Here is a 17,441-nt window from a genome sequence, read left to right as displayed (position 1 = left end):
ATTGAGGTTGAGGGAAGACAGAGAAGGAGGGAGGAATGATGTATACCACATTGAAATAGATGAGGGAGAGAACTGTTTAAAAGGGATATATGATTGGGTATTAGTATCATGAGAGTTCAGAATGAAGGCAGCACAATGGAGTGGACTTGGGGGGAGGGACTGTATAACAATAAAAGAGTTTTTCTTTTACTTTGCAAGGAGAAGAGTGAATTGGGGGGCGCAGGTGGGCAGCAAGAAAAGTGCAACAATGAATGAATGGAAACCCTAAGTCTCTGTAAACTTTCATTAAATTAAATAAATACCACCAGTTAGGTTTCTTATTTCGCTGCTTAGCTTAGCTAAGTGAGTCATGAAGCAATTTAGGGCTGAGCTTTCTCCTGTGCAATAAAACTAGATGAAGTCTAAGGATCCTCAAAGTCCCCTTTCTTCTTAGCATTTTATAATTTGACTCTTTCTTATCATGGCTATTAGGTCCTTCAGGATGTGACCTCTTGACCTTTGCAGACTCATCTTCTACCTCTCAAGAGGTCTGAATCAATCCCATCAAACAACTGACCCTCCTTAAGACTCTTAAAATTTTCCATGCCTTTAGCCGGATGTTTATTTTCATATTCTCTTGTCTATCTGCTCTAACTCCTATTTATCCTTTAAGAATCTGCAGAAGGAGCTCTGGTGGCCTAGTGGCAAAAAGCTGCAATGCAATCCCAGAAGCACACTGTACGAATCCAACAGACGCACAGCTGTAGAAGAATGAGCAATCTCCTCTTGTACCAGTGGGATCCGATTTGATGATGTGTACACACACACACACACATTCCAAGAAAAGAAAAAAAAATAATCTGCACAAATGCAAATCGCTTCTACTATGAAGGCTTTTTAAGCTACGTTGCTCTCTCTCTTCAGTGGTAAGGTTTCCAAGTGGTTTCTTATATATTAAGACACTTTATACACAGTTGTTTTGAAGACCACATTACACTGTGCTGTTTTCCTACCAGTATCCTTTCTTATCCTAGTCGCTGAGCTTTTAAAGTGGCATAGTTTGTTTTTTGTTGGTGTGTTGTTGTTTTTTTTCCAGTGGGGCAGTGTCTCAGCTTTATAGATGGACACACGTGTGCACCCAGAGGAGGAAGAGCACAGAGAGGGCGCACCACACTGTCCTGTGTCCTCACCATTGCCATCCCTCACCACTGTCCCTTGTCCCCACTGCTGTAACCTTCACTGCCCCAGATTCGCACCACTGTCCCTACAGCTGTTCGGGTTTTTTTTCTTCTTCTCCAAATAGAGCCTCCTGACATCCCTAAACAAGAAGAGATCTGGTGGTGTAGTTACGCTACGAACAGAAAGGGTAATGGCTCAAATGCACCATCTGCTCCACAGTAGAGAGACGGATAGTCTTCTTCTGTCAGGATTTACAGTCTCTGAAATCAGAAGCAGGACGGCCATGACTTGGAATGGACTTGATGTAAGTGGGTTCTTATGACCAACTTATACAAGTCAGACAAATGAGATTCTGGTGATGAATTATAGAACTTTAGAGATGCATCAGATTAAAATGAGGCATCCAAGTGGATGCTTACATGTAAAGAAATAACATTTGCAGAAATCTCAAACTCATTGACTAGAGTCTGATCTCAAAGTGAACACTGGGACACAGCTGACAAATGCATGGCAGTTAAATTGCACATCCTGTTAGAAATGGTTAAAAGAGAGTAATTCATCATTTTGTAACTAACAAGAATAATGACAGGCGTGAAACTGCATTACGAAAAGTCAGTAAAGACCTTAAGCCAGGAAGCAATCAGGTGGCAGGTGAGCAGCAATAGGTATTAAAAAGTAACCTAGACCTGCAGTCTGATATTCCCTTTTCTCCAAAATCCTGCCACTCCAAATCTTGGATCACAGGTTAAGTGCCCTTCTGCAATAAAGGAATTCTCTGCAAACCACTCTACAGCTCAGAAAAGGGGAGACGATGGGATCTAGACAGAGAACCTTAATCTGCTGTAAAGCAAGGTGAGGTTGGAGACAGATGGGTCCAAGAGAAGAGACCAGGTTAAGAGAAAACACAAATGAAGGCAGTGAGAAAGCTCCTCTAGGGACCAAGGCACACTGACTTACCGCATGGCTTCAGGTAGACAGTCACCTGGTTTCTGGGGGCCCCGTTTTTCCACTTGTAAGGTGGAAATGATAACAGCATCCAAATTGTCCAGAAAGAGCTGGGATCACAAAAACCGATGAGAGGGAAAAGTGTTTTGTAACCTGCAAAGCTCGAGACAGAGCGTCACGACGTGTAAGGTGGAAATGATAACAGCATCCACATTGTCCAGAAAGAGCAGGGATCACAAAAACCGATGAGAGGGAAAAGTGTTTTGTAACCTGCAAAGCTCGAGACAGAGCGTCACGATTAAGGCTCTACGGAGGATGCAGGTACCCAAAAGCGGTCCAGAGCAGTGACAGATTGAGGCTCCGGGGCCGCGTTCCTCGGCGTGCTCCCTTCAGCACCTCCTCCCGGGCGTTCCCCCCACCCAGACCACCCGCTCATCCTCCGGTGTCAGAAAGTTTTGCCTCCGGCTCTTTCCACCCTCACTGTCCTGCAGTTCTCAGCCTGCGTTCGCACACTCACCTCCCGGCTCCCCGGCCGGCTGGAGCCGCATCTCTATGGTCGACCAGCGGCCGGAGCGGTCTCCCGGGGCTCGCTTTGTGCGACCGCCTCTGGCCCAGGCGCCTCTAGGACATAGGACGCCTGAGAGCCACTCTCTCTCCTCCTCGTCGGCGGGAGGGCTACTCTATGGTTTCCCCCCCCTTAGAGTTTCCCTTTCCTCCCCGCCCCTCGGCCCTGGGGCGCAAGGAGTACCATCGAGAGTTGTGGGGCAGAGAGGCATGGCCTTCTTGGTGGGTGTAGCGGGAAGTAAATGCGAGTCAGGGCGGGGTCGAGCGGCGCTTCCCTCAAGTACGAGGCCGTGAAACCAACGAGAGGGAAGGCCAGAGTGTCATGGAGGTAAGGGGGCGGAGTGAGGGGGGTCACTGCAAACCACGCGTCTGGACGCGCGAGCTTGGGGGATGGGGGGGATCCGGGGAGCGAGCTTGGGGCTTCTATCGTGGACCAAGTAAAGGAAGGGATGGCTTTATCTGCTGGCTCTTCATGCTTTAGAAATCTGTATCCTTTAGAAATCTGACTCCTAACTCAGAGCCTCAGCCGAGGTCACTGCTGTCAGCTCACTGTTCTGCAAGCCAGGTTCGAGGCAGAGTGACCAGGTGTGGGAGGCAGAAAAGATTTGGTACTTACCCCTCGGGTTCTTACAGCCTATCATTAGACCTGGTCACAATTTACTGGGAAGAATTCAGCAAATCCTTGTCATTCTGTGGATGAAGGAGCAAATGGGCAGGATTCTGTTTGGTGAGAACAGAGGGAATTAAAGACGAACGAATATATTCCAAATAGGGAGACCTGCAAGAGCAGGGAGATGGGAGGTTATTTGCATATGTTTTTGGACAAGGATCATGAGAAACTTAAGTCAGGAAAGGTAGGTGGGCACTGTATTGTGAGAGTCTTGTCTACTAAGCAGTTCGCACCTGATCCCGTGGTCTTTTAGGAACAATTCGAGATACTAGGGAGGTGTATCTGTATACAATAGCATACCTGTCCAAAGTCTGATGCTTATCGTAAAAATTTAGCGTTATTGTACATGTTGGACAATTAGCCCAATAATAAAGATTTGGCGTTAAGGGCCCAACTCATTACTTGTGGGAGGGACACCATTTTTCTAAAAAAACTACCTCTTTTGGGTCCTTCCATTGCTTTGACACTTCTCTGGGACTTGGGTTACTTTCCCCAATTTGGTGGAAGGTTCTAGTAGGATACACTAGGCCCTACCATCTGAGAACTTGTCAAAGGGAATAGAAGGCATTTAACTGTAGGTGGATGTCTGAGAGGCATGAACAGGAAGAACGGGAGCTAGAAGCAGGGTAACACTGGAATGGGGGTGATGGGAAGAAAGCTCTGTTCAGTACAGGGCTGTCACATAGGAGAGAGATGAATGTTCTGTTGTCTCTGGAGCTGGAAACAGTTAACAGAAATGACTCAATGGCTCTGTCTTTCAAGTGGCACCCCAGGGCACAGGCCATACCCACCATAACATCGATACACCTCTGAGTATTTGAGTCAAGTGCTAGAATTGGAGCTGATCCCATCTATGTAGAATTTTGGTGAAGCCTGAATAGAGACCAATTAAGAGATCAATTCAGTAAATAAAAGATAATGTAGATGGAAAAGAATACAAGTTCTAAATAGGACAGGTTATGAGGAAGCTCTGGTGACCTAGTAGTAAGAAGCTGTGCTGCAATCCCAAAGGCATGCAGCCCAAATGTACCAGTAGCTTCATGGAAGAAAGATGGGCAATCTCCTTCCGATTTATGACCTCTGAAAACCCACTGGAGGGTCAGCTATGAGTTGGTTCCAATGGCACATACCACCAACAACATGAGGAATTGGGTATGAAAGGGAGGATGTTTAAAGACCTTACTCAAAACAGCCATGTAAAAAAAAACAAACAAAAAAAACCAGCCATGTCATTGGAAGAATGTCATTTCCTTCCTGCTCACTTGAGGCATTGGGCCTCTGTGCCTTAGTTGGTCACAAAAAATCCTATCCTTCGATTGCACTGTTGTGAAGTAAAAGTTTTATTGTTTGTTCGACTTTACAGACTCGTCAGACACCATCCTCTGTCTGGAGACTGAGTTTGCACTTCAGGTTAATTAAGAACAAACTAGGCTGAGGGCTTGGAGTCTCAAATCTTGGACTCTTCGCATTCCAACCCCTTCCCACCCACCAAATGAGGGCGGGGAGCAGTGGACATAGGTCTGAGGACAAGGGATTGCTGACCTGTCCCCATAGGGGAGAGTGGGTCAGGTGTTATGGAATCCAGTTTCTATGCTAACCTTGACCTTTGTCCCATTTCCACTGCTCCCCACCTCTAGGTTCTGATAATGCTGCCAGGCCTGTAAGACTCCTTTCAAGATGCCCCTCTCGGACTTCATTCTGACTCTGAAGGACAATCCCTACTTTGGGGCTGGATTTGGGCTGGTAGGTGTGGGCACAGCCCTTGCCCTGGCCCGGAAGGGTGCCCAGCTGGGCATGGTGGCATTCCGGCGCCATTACATGATCACACTGGAAGTCCCCGCTCGAGACAGGAGCTATGGTTGGTTGCTAAGCTGGCTCACCCGCCACAGTACCCGAAGCCAGCACCTCAGTGTTGAGACTTCATACCTTCAGCATGAAAGTGGCCGTATCTCCACCAAGTTTGAATTTATTCCCAGTCCTGGAAACCATTTTATCTGGTAAGGCTGGGAACCAAGCAGGGCTCCATGAAAGCAGAAAAAGTGAAGGGAACAGGGTTTGACCCTTTTGGCCATTCTTATTTAGGTATCAGGGTAAATGGATAAGAGTGGAACGAAGTCGAGAGATGCAGATGGTAGACCTACAGACTGGCACTCCTTGGGAAACTGTCACCTTTACAGCCCTGGGCACCGACCGAAAGGTTTTCTTCAACATCTTGGAGGAAGGTTTGGATGGCACAGGGAGGGCTCTTTGTGGGGCTGCAGAGACTGGGGAATTTGACATTCAAGAGCCTTGGAAAGTCCATAAGTGCATGGAACCAGAAGTAGCTGTTCGGTACACCTCTTTGTCTAATTCAAGAATCAGCCATGGTCAAAGAAGAATCACTGACTTTGCCTCATCTCCCTTCTCCTAGCTCGAGCACTGGCCCTACAGCAGGAGGAAGGGAAGACGTTGATGTACACAGCTGTGGGCTCTGAATGGCGCCAGTTTGGCTACCCACGACGCCGGCGGCCACTGAGTTCTGTAGTTCTACAACAGGGTCTGGCTGACAGGATTCTCAGAGATGTCCGAGAATTCATTGATAACCCCAAGTGGTACACTGACCGAGGTGAGAAGCAGCTGGGGGTTTGAAGGGGCTGTTTTTGATGTGTTAGAAAAGGTGATAAGGGCGAGTAGAAAACTTTAGGCCCATTTCTAAAAATGAAGGGGAAAGAAAAATTGCCTACTGGATAATTTCTTCAACTTCAAGCCCATCAAGCCCAGAGCATAGCTGAGTTGGGAATGAATGTGGACATTTGGGAGAGAGAGAGATCATGATTCTGTGTAGGTCTTGATTATCCTGGCTATCTTCCCAGGCATTCCCTATAGACGTGGCTACCTGCTTTATGGGCCCCCCGGTTGTGGAAAGAGCAGTTTTATGTGAGTAGAGTAAAAATTCTCTTAACTTGGCAAAACTTGAGAAAAAAACCTGGGCTGATGGGGTTAGAAAAGCAACTTGGGAAAGAGAGTCCTGGGTCAATCTGGTAAGTGGACCGTCAAGAGTGGTTGGAGTGTTAGACTTCGCAGACACAACTTCCAGGACAGAAAGGGCATCTGGGCCTGAGCGAGAATTCCCAGGAGGCCCGCCACCCTGTCATCCCCTTGCCTGCCTCCGCAGCACGGCCCTGGCTGGGGAGCTGGAACACAGCATCTGCCTGCTGAGTCTCACTGACTCCAGCCTCTCTGATGACCGGCTCAACCACCTGCTGAGTGTGGCCCCACAGCAGAGCTTGGTGCTCCTGGAGGACGTGGATGCTGCTTTCCTCAGTCGGGACATAGCCGTGGAGAGTGAGTTTGGTGCTGGGTGAGACCCCACCAGCGGCACTGATTAAGCACCATTTCTGCATTAGTCTGGAAGGGGAGTGTGGAGGGAGGAGAACAATGTCTTCCAGTGTTTTGGCAAAACCTCAAATGCAAGGCCTTATGGCCAAGTGTCTGCAAATTCATATTGCTGGAAAAATTCATTATGCCCTTAGAGGTTGCGGCTCTCATGTTTGTAACAGCTGAACCCAGAAAGAAGGAACGTGCAGATTTCTACAGAAATTGTAATTCCATGAGGCTTGTGAGATGAGGAAAACTGCTGTCTTCTAATGTGCAAAGCAATTCTGGAATGTAAAGAATTTTCTGTGGATTGAGTTCCATAGACATCATTACTGACATGTTCTTGAACAATGAAACATGTCTGTGCAGGCCAAGGAATGGCTTAGTAAATAACCCCTGAACAATGACAGAAGGCATTGATAAGCTGGGAAGATGAAAGAACTGAGCCTTTTCAATAGAGCTGTGACCACTCTTCGTTGTCCCTACTTTCCTCCAGACCCAGTAAAGTACCAAGGTCTAGGTCGGCTCACGTTTAGTGGACTTCTCAATGCCTTGGATGGTGTGGCTTCCACAGAGGCACGCATCGTATTCATGACAACCAACCACGTTGACAGGTAAGGGCCCCGCAGCCTCCTTCCTTCAGAACGTCTGTAAGTTGTCTTTTGGGATGCTAGTGGAACTGGTGCCCATGACTTTTATTTTCCCTGCCTCCTCCTCTTAGGTTGGATCCTGCCCTGGTCCGTCCTGGACGAGTAGACCTAAAGGAGTATGTTGGCTACTGCTCACATTGGCAGCTGACCCAGATGTTCCAGAGGTTCTATCCAGGGCAAGCCCCTTCCTTAGCTGAAACCTTTGCAGAACATGTCCTTCAAACTACAACCCAGATCAGTCCTGCCCAGGTGCAGGGTTACTTCATGATGTATAAAAATGACCCTGAAGGGGCAGTCCACAATGTTGAGGCTTTGAAGAGGTGACCAGGGTGTCCAGATCTCTAAACTGAGGAAACCAATAAACACCTGCCATCCTCCAATCTCGGATGCCTCTCTTCCCTTAATTTTTTTTGGTACCTGAACAGAAAGCAGAGTTCAACTGCAGATCCCTACAGGAGGAAGCAGTCAGATGGGTAAATGCTTAACTACTCCATGAAGGTTTAAGGAGCTCTGATGGACTAGTGGGTCAGGAGTTGGGCAGCTAACTCAAAGGTTTGGATCCACCAGCTGCTTTGTGGGAGAGAAAAATGGGCCTTCTCTTGCCCTGCCATTTACTGCCTCTGAAAACCCACAGAGGGTCAGCTATGAATTGGTTCTAATTCAACAACACATTACCAACCACATCAAAGTTGTTTGAATCAACCCAGGGGGACCTCAGAAAATGTGGTCTGATGTTCTGTTCCTGAAAGGTTACAGCCTAGAAAGTCCTATGGAGCAGTTCTAAACGTGGGGTCACCATCAGTTGGAATGGATGCAGCAGGTAGTAACAAATGTTGAGGACAACATAAATTGGAGGAAGGTACTATTATAGTAAAGGGTAAAATGCATTCTTCCCTCAAAGGCATTAAAAAAATCCTGTGTGTTTAATATATTCCAGTTGACAAGTTGTTTCTGACTCATGTTGATGCTGCACTGGGTTTCTGAGGCTGTTAATCCTTAAAGGAGCAGACTGTCCATCTTTGTCCTGCAGAGCAACTAGTGTTAGGAATCTAACATCAACACTATGCCACTGAGGCTCCTTCATACAGAAATAACACATGGGTGAGTGGCGGTGTGGATTTTGAGCATTTGTACATTCTCCTCAAATGCTGACATCTCACTACCTTCTCTAAAACCCACCATTTGAGGCGCTGGACCCCTCCCTTGATCCAGACCATGACCTCTCAGAACAGGCTTCAGAGCAGTTTGGAGTACTGCCCACCCGAGTTAGATAAAGAACAGTATTCTACAGGGTGAGCGCTGCTGAGCACAAGAAGCCCAAGGCTAAATGTCTTTATTGTTTCCCTTCCCACCCCAAATCCCCCCGTCCCCCCAACAGTACTGCTAGGAACCATCCTCAGGTTCCAAGCCAAGGTGTTCTCTTCGACCACCAGGCCTGTACACTCCCCGACCCCGAGGCAGGCGGGGGTAGGAGGAACCTGGGGTCCGACCTCTGGACCGTTCCCAGCGAGCACAGTCCCGAGTCCTGCGGGGCTGGGGGCCCTGCCGAGTGCCAGGTCCCTTCTCTTGGGGAGAACCTTGAACCCCTTTGTTCAAGGGGTTCTTGAAAGGCCCCTCAGGAGGGGGCAGTTCCTGAGAACAGCTGGTACTTTTGAGAGCACAGGACTCCTTGCAGGGCCCCTCAGGGGGAGGCAGTTCCTGAGCGCAGTTGGTACTTTTGGGAGCACAGGACTCCCCTCCCTTCGGGTGCTGCTGCTTGGGCAGTCGCCAGGGATCTCTACGAGCCCGAGAAGGATCTGGCATTGTTTTCTTGCCCAACTTCTGATTGGGCCCAGCCCCTGCAGTCTTCTCTTTTGTGTGTTGAGAGGCCACAGGAAGAAGAGTTGATAGGGTGGGTTGGGCAGCTGATGAGGTGGACAGTTCTGTGGTAAGGGCACCGGGTGGGTGGGATCCTCCAGAGACATCTACAGCTGATTCAGGTTCCAAAGGGGCAGGAGTCTAGAAAAAAGCAGTGGAGGAGATGCAGGTCCTGCAGAGCAGGAACGGCACACCATCTCCCACTATCTGAGCCAGCCATCATCCTGTAAGCAATGCACCTACAACACTGCCTTGTGTTGGGAGCACTAGGGCCAGGATGAGGGGGGAAGATGGCATATAGACAGGGTGGGGAACCGTCCTCTCACCTGCTGGAGGCTAATGAAGAACCGGTTACGCTCAGCCTCAAGGTCAATGATGCCACCTCGTTCCTGCTGCCTCTGGTAGAGCCGCTTACGCTCTTCTTGTTGGCGCAAGCTCTCTGCATCAGGCTGGTACAGCTCCTGGAGGGAAGGAACGATCGCAGGGAGGAGGGAATAAACAGGAGAAGGCAGGCTCGAACCCATGCTCTTGCAGGACTGCTGCAGGTGGTCTGCAACAGGCTCTTGATTTGGCCCTTCAGACTCCAGCTTCTAGTCTGTAGCCTCAAGCTCCCAATGGAGGGTGGCAGCTCTACAGAGAGGCTTCAGGCCGGCCAAACTCAATTCTGGAGATCCCATTCAGGGCTGTAAGATGTCATTCCCCTTTCCTGAAGAATGCTGCTATTCATAAAGAGTTCCCTTACCATAGGCTGCTGGGGTTCAGGAGCTGCTTCCAGTGTGGCAAGATCGTACACAAGGGGCTCTCTGCACACTGGACATTGCACACCAACTGCCTCCTAAAAAAAAATCCCCCCAAATGAGAAATCACACCCTGCCTGACCAGCCAGCTAGCCTACTCTACAGAGGACTAGAGCTATCTGTTTAGTGAATGACAAAGCAGGATGGCACAAGGGGTGGACTAGGGGTCTGGGAATTCTCTAAAAGTGCAAGCCACAGAAGTGTGTGGAAATCACCCTTTCCTGAGCAGAGGTGAGCTTGCATTAATCTCCATCTGAAGACATAGCTGGTGAGTTGGTTCTGATGTGATATGGACCTACAGGGCAGAGCAAAACTGCGCCCCACCCTCATTTCCTAAGGCTGTAACTCATTCAGGAAGCAGACTGCCACAGCTTTCTCTTAGTGGTGAGTGAGTTCAAACTGCCAACCTTCGGGTTGGTAGCTGAACACTTGACCACTGTGCTACAAGAGCTCTTTCCAAGGTTATTAAAATACCAAAAAAAAACAACACAACACCTCAACTCCAACTCACTGCTGTTGAATGGGAACCAACTCACAGCTGACAGTGGAATTTCAGGGGCTGTATCAGATCATATGGAGGACACTGCCCAGCCTCTCATGGAGCTACTGGTGGATTCGAACTGGCAAGAAAGGTGTGCCTTTGGGTTAGTAGTGCAACTCCCTACAGACTACAGAAGTGAATGGGCAGAAAGGATTATGAAAGTCAGCAACCAAGGAGGTCGGGGGAACGGGGCAGGTGGAGTCTACCTGTCGGGTTGTCGCATGCTGCCGTTCCTCCTCCTGCTCTTGGGCTTTCAGCTCTTGCTCCATGTGCTGGATGTACCGAGCAAGACAGTGGCAGTGGAAGTAGTGGTAACAGGGTGTTTTGGTAAAGGCCTCCTTCTCCTGGAGGGAGGGGGAGATGCAGGGCTTTGGGCCAGAGCTCTTTACTAGCCCTCCACTCCCCATCCCAAGCAGACACCTGGGGACTAAGAGAAAAACCCACCTGGAAACCATACAGGCAGATGACACAGTGGCCGTGGGGAATGTTGTTATCGGTGAGAATTTCTTTCCCTTTCTGAGGGGAGAGAAGACATTGCTACAAGCCAGGCCTGTAAACTACTCCTGGGAGTGAGAGGCCTGCCGTCTCCAAGCACTTGTGTGTTTCTGCATTTGTCTGGTGATACGCCCTCTACTTAGAACAAGTCCTCCATATCCCCACCTCTCCCTCCAATGTGATCTTCCTGGTTTCCAAGGCCAATTGTTCTTCTCATTGAGTCACTTAAAGTTTATCTTGGAGATGAAATATTTCTTCAAGTGAATGACAGCAAGTGCAATTAAAACCCTTATCTTTTGGGAAGCCTTTCTTGTTTAGTCCCCTTTGAGTATCACTCCCTCATAGAGCAATGAATTTGGTTTGGAAATTGCTTTCAGGAAGTCAAGGCATAGATAGCTCCACTGGGCTAGTCTATGAAATGAGTCTACACTGTTACTTGAACAGCCAATCTAAAATCCCAACAAGTTTAAAGCTGTACTGTGGCTTGACTTAGCAATGCTATAGTGGTCTATACTAAGTCTACCTCCTAGAAAAAGAATATCATGATTGATAAAGTAGATCAACAGAAACAAAGGAAATCCTCAATGAGATGGATCAACACAATAGCTCCAACAATGGGCTCAAATACAGCCATAACTGTGAGGCTACACCAAGCAACATGCAGTTGTTACACACAGGATTACCGAGTTAGAGCAATTTGAGGGCAACTAACAACTAACTTTTCAAACCACCCACTTTCACTCAATTCCAAACGCTTTTTCCTTCAATTCAATCCACAGGAAACTGGATTGTACTTAATTGTGTGTCTTAAATCTGAACCAATATTAACTTGCAGTTCTAGCAGGTGTTTCTTTTAACCAGGGTGTTGACTCTGAGTCATGACTTGTTTTATTCACCCCCAATGGCTAACTAGACTTCAAGAGTTCAAGTATTACTGACAAAGAAACTTCTCCTGACCCAGCTTCCTGTCCCTTGCCACTTGCAGATGGCAGCATGAAAAGAGAAAATGCACTGAAGATGAAGCAACAGAAACTGCAAGTTAAAGAGCAAAGGAGTTTTTTTTCAAGAGACTGGAATAGGGAATTTTAGGAAACTATAGAAACTATTCTTGGGGCGATTCCTTAAAATAGAAGTGCCTACCTAATTTTTCTGGATTAACTTATGGTTTACCTAAACAATGAACTCTATGACTAGTCCCTGGGTGGTACAAACTGTTACCAGAGAGATGAGTCTACCCAGAGGCACCTCTGAAGAAAGGTACAGTGCTCTACTTCAGAAAATCCAGGCATTGACACCCAGATGGAGCACGGTTCCACTAACACACACACGGGACTGCCAGGAGTTGGAGTCAACTTGGCAACAACTGGCTGGTATCTAAACAATGAAGTGAAGTGACAGTTATGTTTAAAATTCTAATCCCCTGGCTTCCCTTGGGAGTGTGCTTTACACCTTGGCAAGGCCATTTTCCCAGGTTATAGAACAGCACCATCTTACCTCAATGAGTTCATAGAGCATGGCGGTGCCCAGACTGGCCTTGGCCACATGGCTCAGCGTCTGGGTGATCCTGGAGGAAACACAGGAAGCCAAACATCAGGCCTGCCCACTCTCCTCTCCAGGTACTTGTGTCGTGAGTTTCACCCCAACTTACGTGTGGATCTGTTCATCTGAGAGTCCTCGGGGGTTACGGATAGAAATCTGTGGCACTTCATTGGGATACTAGTAGAGGAAATAGTAGGTTACCACTGATGTGATCCACCTCGGGTCCTCTCCCCTCCCTCCCTTTGCTGCTACACACTAGGGGCCTCACCTCTGCTGGGACCTGAAGCACCAGAGTGAAGCAGACGTATTGTGAGTCTTGGTCCTCTGCAGTAGCAGGGTGGAGGGTTATATAAATTTCCCATGAAGATCTGCAGGTGGATGAAGTAGAGATTGGGATGTGATTAGGCAGAGATTTGAGGGTTAGGGACAATGGGATGACAGTAAAAGGACAGAGGAAATGAGCACTGGTTTCTATCTCTTAGGAGAAGAAAAAAAAACTCCAGCCTTTGTCATCATGAGAGAAATAGCTTTGAATCAGGCCTCACAGGGATTTAAGATCAGACTTTTATTAAAAAGACTTTTGCCCACCCCTAGTCACTTACCTTTCATTTCCTTTAACCACCTGTAATTCATCCAGATAGATAGACTCTAACACTTCAATTTCAGAGGGAAGGACCCTAGAGAAATGCAGAGAGTGAGTGGCTTAACATCAGAGTTCTCCCTTTTGAAACCTGTTTAGGCCAATGAAGGCTGACGTTGTGAAATGACCAGGCAGGCGCATGGAATCAAGAATTTCAGAGATTTGTCAAACAGAGAAAATAGATTCCCAAAGAAGGAAATGACAAAACCAAATATTGAGGCTTAAGATGCAGAATTCGGAGCAGCCTGATTTTCAGATTTTCCACGGCTGGTAGTCACTCAACAGACATTATCCTGATCTAGAAACATGGTATCTCTTCATCAGCATCAAAGTGAGTAACACTAACTTTGTAGTACTGGCTATTCCCACGTTGTTCCCTGTTCTGTGTGGGACCCAGGCAGTGTTGGGGCTATTTTGTATACACACTGACAATGCCAGTCATCCTACAGTTTCTCAGAGAAGACAGTAACCTGAATAGAACTAGGTGGTATAAAGGCTTTGTTGAAGTAGAAGAGCCATATGCTTCTAACAATATGGGCCACAAGTTTATGTCCCTTTTCCTGCTTGTACATTATTTTCTCCATTATGATGAAAGACAGAAGGATCTAATTAGTATAGTATTCTGGATATATTTGAAACCATGCCTATCTGGTTGATCTTGTATCAAGCTGTCCAAGGGCCCAATGGTTCTTTTGTAAATCAGAAGATAAATACACTTGGTCACAAATGGCAGTTATGACAGTGAAAATATGTGACTGTTAAAGAGTCCACAGCTCCTTCCAGGGACTATGTGAAATAAGCACTCTGCTTGCTTTCCAATAGTTAAAAGCACCGTCCCCTCTTCATCAACAGAAGGGTTCTTCTACTGTGGCCTCTGTATTTGGGGTCCTTGGTATTTTTCTTCTAGTCTTAGACAATTCCCCAAACCAAATCTTTTATTGTCAAATCCATTCTGACTCATAACAACTCTACAGAACAGAGTTTAACTGCCTCATAGTGTCTCTAAGGCTATAAATATTGACTGGAGCAGAGTGCCACATCTTTCTCCTCAGAGTGGCTAGTGGGTTTGAACTGCTAGACTTCTGGTTAGCAGCCAAGAACTTAACCACTGCACCACCATGTATCATCAGACTTTGGCAGAAACTTCAAAACATAAATCAGAGTGGAGGAGTGTTGGTTGACAAGGGAGTGGGATGCTCATGGCAGTACGGAAAAGTTGCCATCTCCATGTCCTAAGGAGTAAGATAATCTTAAAAGTCTCCCTGAATAGTTTCAAGCCACCAGCTTAGTCTTAGTTAAGACCAGCACTGGCTGGGCTGGCTAAGCCAATGACACCTGCGCTACCATCTGAGTTAGGAGCCTCATCAATACTTCACCCCCTGTAGCTTTGATCCCAACGCTGGATGACAGGAATGGAGCAGGATGGTGGCTTAAAAAGAGCTGTAGCAAGCCCTATTATTAACAGATTTAAGAGTTGGAATCAGAGAGACATAGATTCCTCAATACAAACATTCACCTTTCATCAAAATTACCTCTTGGGGACGCAGCTATTCTTTTTAACTGTCTAAACCCCAAAGATCTTAATGAAAAGTCTTATGTATGTTAAAAATACAACCTGATCCTCTCTGATTCTCTGAAGTAGATGCCACTCCTACCTCTCCGTACAGCTGAGGACAGTGACTCACAGGAGCTAAGTGGCCAGATCAGCATCACATAGCTAGTAAAATGCCAAGTGAAGCCATATGTACCGTGTTTCCAAATTCCAGAGTCCTTCCAGGCGCTATTCTTTTGGATGGGAATGTTTGAGAGAAGGACTAAGAGAGCTTTTTGTGAAGTGCAAAGCTTGATTCAGTTCCCACTTACTTATAGCCATAACTAGTGCTGTACAAAGTAGAAGGTTGAAGAAGGCTAAGGCACAAACAGGCTGATGCAAGAGAGGAAGCGAGATGAAGCACAGGTGAGGTGGGGAGGGCTGACGAGCAGGCATCTTACTGACCCCTGAGCAAACGTGTTTCAGGAGGGGACTCTGTGGCTGGAGGGACCGAAGCGGCCTGACCCGCAGCCTGTCTCCATCGGCTCCCACCGGCGCCCTGCCACCCACCCGCGTCCCAGTCCAGAAGCCTCCCGGGGAGAAGACCGTCAACTCCCTGTCCACCCGCACGCCGCGGCTGGCCCTTTAGCGGCGCCGGTAGCCCCTAGGACAGGAGCCAGACGGCCACCAAAGCCCACGCCCCGAAGTTACCAATACTCCTCCCCAGCAGGGCCGGCCGCCGCCGCCATGTCTTCCCCGGCGCCGGAAGCGGAAGTGCTCTGGGCGCTCGGAGGCGGAAACCGGAGAGCGAGCGGGAGGACAGCCTCAAGCCGTCTCCAGGCAACCGCGGACTCCGGGTCCTCCTTGGGGCTTCCGCTCCAGAGACGGTTCCAAGTCCCCTAGCAAGTTCCTCTGGGCGACCCACCGTCTCGCCCACACAGGTGACTGCCCTCCCCGTCCTCCGCGCTTCTGTCCAGAAAAGTACTCTTAACTTCTAGAGAGTAAAGCTGGTGAGAAAGGGAGTCCAAAGACTGCGCAGTGCAGGTGGAATGCAGTTTTAAATCGGGCAGCTAGCAAGGGCCGGATGAAGGCCGTCGTTCCTCAGCCAGAGGAGCTTGCAGCACCTGGGCTTGGGGCGAGAGGAGCTCGGGCCTTTGAGGTGCGTGGACAAAGGGTTTTGAAGAGGTTGGGAGCAGCAGGAGCCTGCGGGAGGTTGGCACCGGGGCGAGGGGGCGAGGCTGGTGGAGGGGGCGGGGTTGGGGAGGTGGGCGGGGTCTAGTGTGCCTTGCGGGGTTGGAAAGTGGTGAAGGGTGCGATTGGGGTCGGGTTGGTGAGGTTGGATCCGGGGAGTTGGAGTCTAGTGGGTATATATCGTTAGATATAGGGGGTTATGGGGGATGCTAGCGTCGGGGGTCAGAGGAAACTAGAAAGGAGGAAGAGCTCCAAGAGGCTCTCACCCTTCATTCTTCCATCCACTCTCTTTTCATATTTTTGAAGACTGGATTATTATGAAACAGAGGAAGGGCAAGGTGGCTGACATTGATCCTTTTCCCATGCCCATCCCAGGCCTTCCAGATGTGCGGAGCTGTCCCTGGAGCGGTAACCCTTCACCACCACCTCCAGCCCCTTCCTTTGGGGGGATCCTGAGACACCTGTCATGGAGAAGTACCACGTGTTGGAGATGATTGGAGAAGGCTCTTTTGGGAGGGTGTACAAGGGTCGAAGAAAGTACAGTGCTCAGGTGCTGAACAAAGAGGGATGTCTTTTGGGTGGGATTCTGCTCCCCAAACTCCCAAGAGGTGCACCAATGGAAAATGGGACCAGAAAGAACGCACTCATCCCAACCTATATTCCTGAGTCTCTGACTTCTTCATCTATCTCCTGGAGCATGAGCTCTGGGGTTAGATCACTTAGATTAGATTCTAGATTTAGAGCTATGGACAAGTTACTTAATCTCTCCATGCCTGTTTCCTTACTATAGAATAAAAAGAAGCACATTTGCTTGATGGTGATCAATACTATATATGATAAATCACAATAAATAATACAAAGATGCCTGGCATCTAGTGAACAATAAGTAAAAATTGTTTGTTTTTAGGTGCTGTAAAGTATAAACCACAGATCTGAACCTTGTCATATCTTGTACCATCCTCACATTTCCTGGCTTACTAGAGCCCATTGCGGCAGTCACTGTGTTAGATCACCTGCATTAAACATTGTTGTTATGCATTGTCTAGTCACCTACAACTCTGTGACCCTATGTACAACAGCTCTGAACTCTGCTATATCCTGAGCTAATCTTACTGTCTCTGACATCCCTACCCCCATTACCCTGGTCACTGAGTCAACCAGATATTATTATTTGTCGTATTATGCAGGAAGACATGAATTGCTTTCCATTTTCTTTTTCCTTCTTCCCCCCACCCCTAAGTTTCATGAATCACCCTGAGTCATTTTACCAGGTCAGAATACCACCCCCAACATCCACCTTTTTTTTCTAGATGATCTCCAAAGTGGCCAAAGGTTCTGTCTGGTAGATAGCATCTCTTCCTGGGGATAGGGTTGAGGGAGGCCTGGGTAAGGTCAGCGTACCCCAAAGAAAATGAAGGAGATAAGTAGATATAATGAGAGTTGCTGAAACTCTAAAGGCAGTGTCCTGGAACTCTGAGGCTAATGTTGAAGATCTAGCCATTGATT

At 48.0% G+C, this 17,441-nt stretch overlaps 3 protein-coding genes across 5 annotated transcripts in view; 2 read left to right on the top strand and 1 right to left on the bottom strand.

The window, feature by feature from the left end:
* The first annotated feature begins 4,972 nt into the window (after positions 1-4,972).
* On the top strand, positions 4,973-7,716 carry LOC102846421 (mitochondrial chaperone BCS1-like). Its single transcript, XM_006891895.1, has 7 exons — positions 4,973-5,334; positions 5,420-5,559; positions 5,748-5,942; positions 6,190-6,253; positions 6,492-6,661; positions 7,191-7,308; positions 7,416-7,716. Exons 1-7 carry the CDS (start codon positions 5,015-5,017, stop codon positions 7,666-7,668), a joined length of 1,260 nt encoding a protein of 419 aa, XP_006891957.1. The 5' UTR covers positions 4,973-5,014; the 3' UTR covers positions 7,669-7,716.
* A 1,011-nt stretch (positions 7,717-8,727) lies between these two features.
* RNF25 (ring finger protein 25) lies at positions 8,728-15,493 on the bottom strand. Its single transcript, XM_006891894.1, has 10 exons — positions 15,456-15,493; positions 13,176-13,250; positions 12,842-12,941; positions 12,683-12,750; positions 12,529-12,598; positions 10,984-11,055; positions 10,746-10,883; positions 9,944-10,036; positions 9,528-9,662; positions 8,728-9,342 (listed from the first exon to the last, which is right to left on the bottom strand). Exons 1-10 carry the CDS (start codon positions 15,491-15,493, stop codon positions 8,728-8,730), a joined length of 1,404 nt encoding a protein of 467 aa, XP_006891956.1.
* Positions 15,494-16,368: 875 nt separating this feature from the next.
* The window catches only part of STK36 (serine/threonine kinase 36), a 32,637-nt gene continuing 31,564 nt past the window's right edge, over positions 16,369-17,441 (top strand). For 2 of the 3 annotated variants that reach the window (XM_006891892.1, XM_006891891.1), the window contains exon 1: positions 16,402-16,485. In XM_006891892.1, coding sequence (XP_006891954.1) covers positions 16,402-16,485 — 84 coding nt within the window. Of the gene's footprint in view, positions 16,486-17,441 lie in introns of all 3 variants that reach the window. The other variant, XM_006891893.1, reaches the window with a different exon arrangement.

This window comes from Elephantulus edwardii, unplaced genomic scaffold (genome assembly GCF_000299155.1).
Source record: "Elephantulus edwardii isolate Elephantulus edwardi_28Jun2011 unplaced genomic scaffold, EleEdw1.0 scaffold00106, whole genome shotgun sequence".
NCBI classification, from domain to species: Eukaryota; Metazoa; Chordata; class Mammalia; order Macroscelidea; family Macroscelididae; genus Elephantulus; species Elephantulus edwardii.
Note: the sequence above shows the minus strand (reverse complement) of the source record. Positions and strands in the feature narration are given on the sequence as shown.

Excerpts from the sequence above, each read along its gene's own strand:
- RNF25 (XM_006891894.1), bottom strand. The coding sequence starts at position 15,493 with ATGGCGGCGGCGGCCGGCCCTGCTGGGGAGGAGTATTG. Across the intron at positions 12,942-13,175 it reads GTGGTTAAAGGAAATGAAAG|ATCTTCATGGGAAATTTATA; the intron begins GTAAGTGACTAG and ends ATCCACCTGCAG. Across the intron at positions 10,037-10,745 it reads AGCATGCGACAACCCGACAG|GAGGCAGTTGGTGTGCAATG; the intron begins GTAGACTCCACC and ends ATTTTTTTTTAG.
- LOC102846421 (XM_006891895.1), top strand. The coding sequence starts at position 5,015 with ATGCCCCTCTCGGACTTCATTCTGACTCTGAAGGACAATCCCTACTTT. Across the intron at positions 5,335-5,419 it reads CCTGGAAACCATTTTATCTG|GTATCAGGGTAAATGGATAA; the intron begins GTAAGGCTGGGA and ends ATTCTTATTTAG. Across the intron at positions 7,309-7,415 it reads ACAACCAACCACGTTGACAG|GTTGGATCCTGCCCTGGTCC; the intron begins GTAAGGGCCCCG and ends TCCTCCTCTTAG.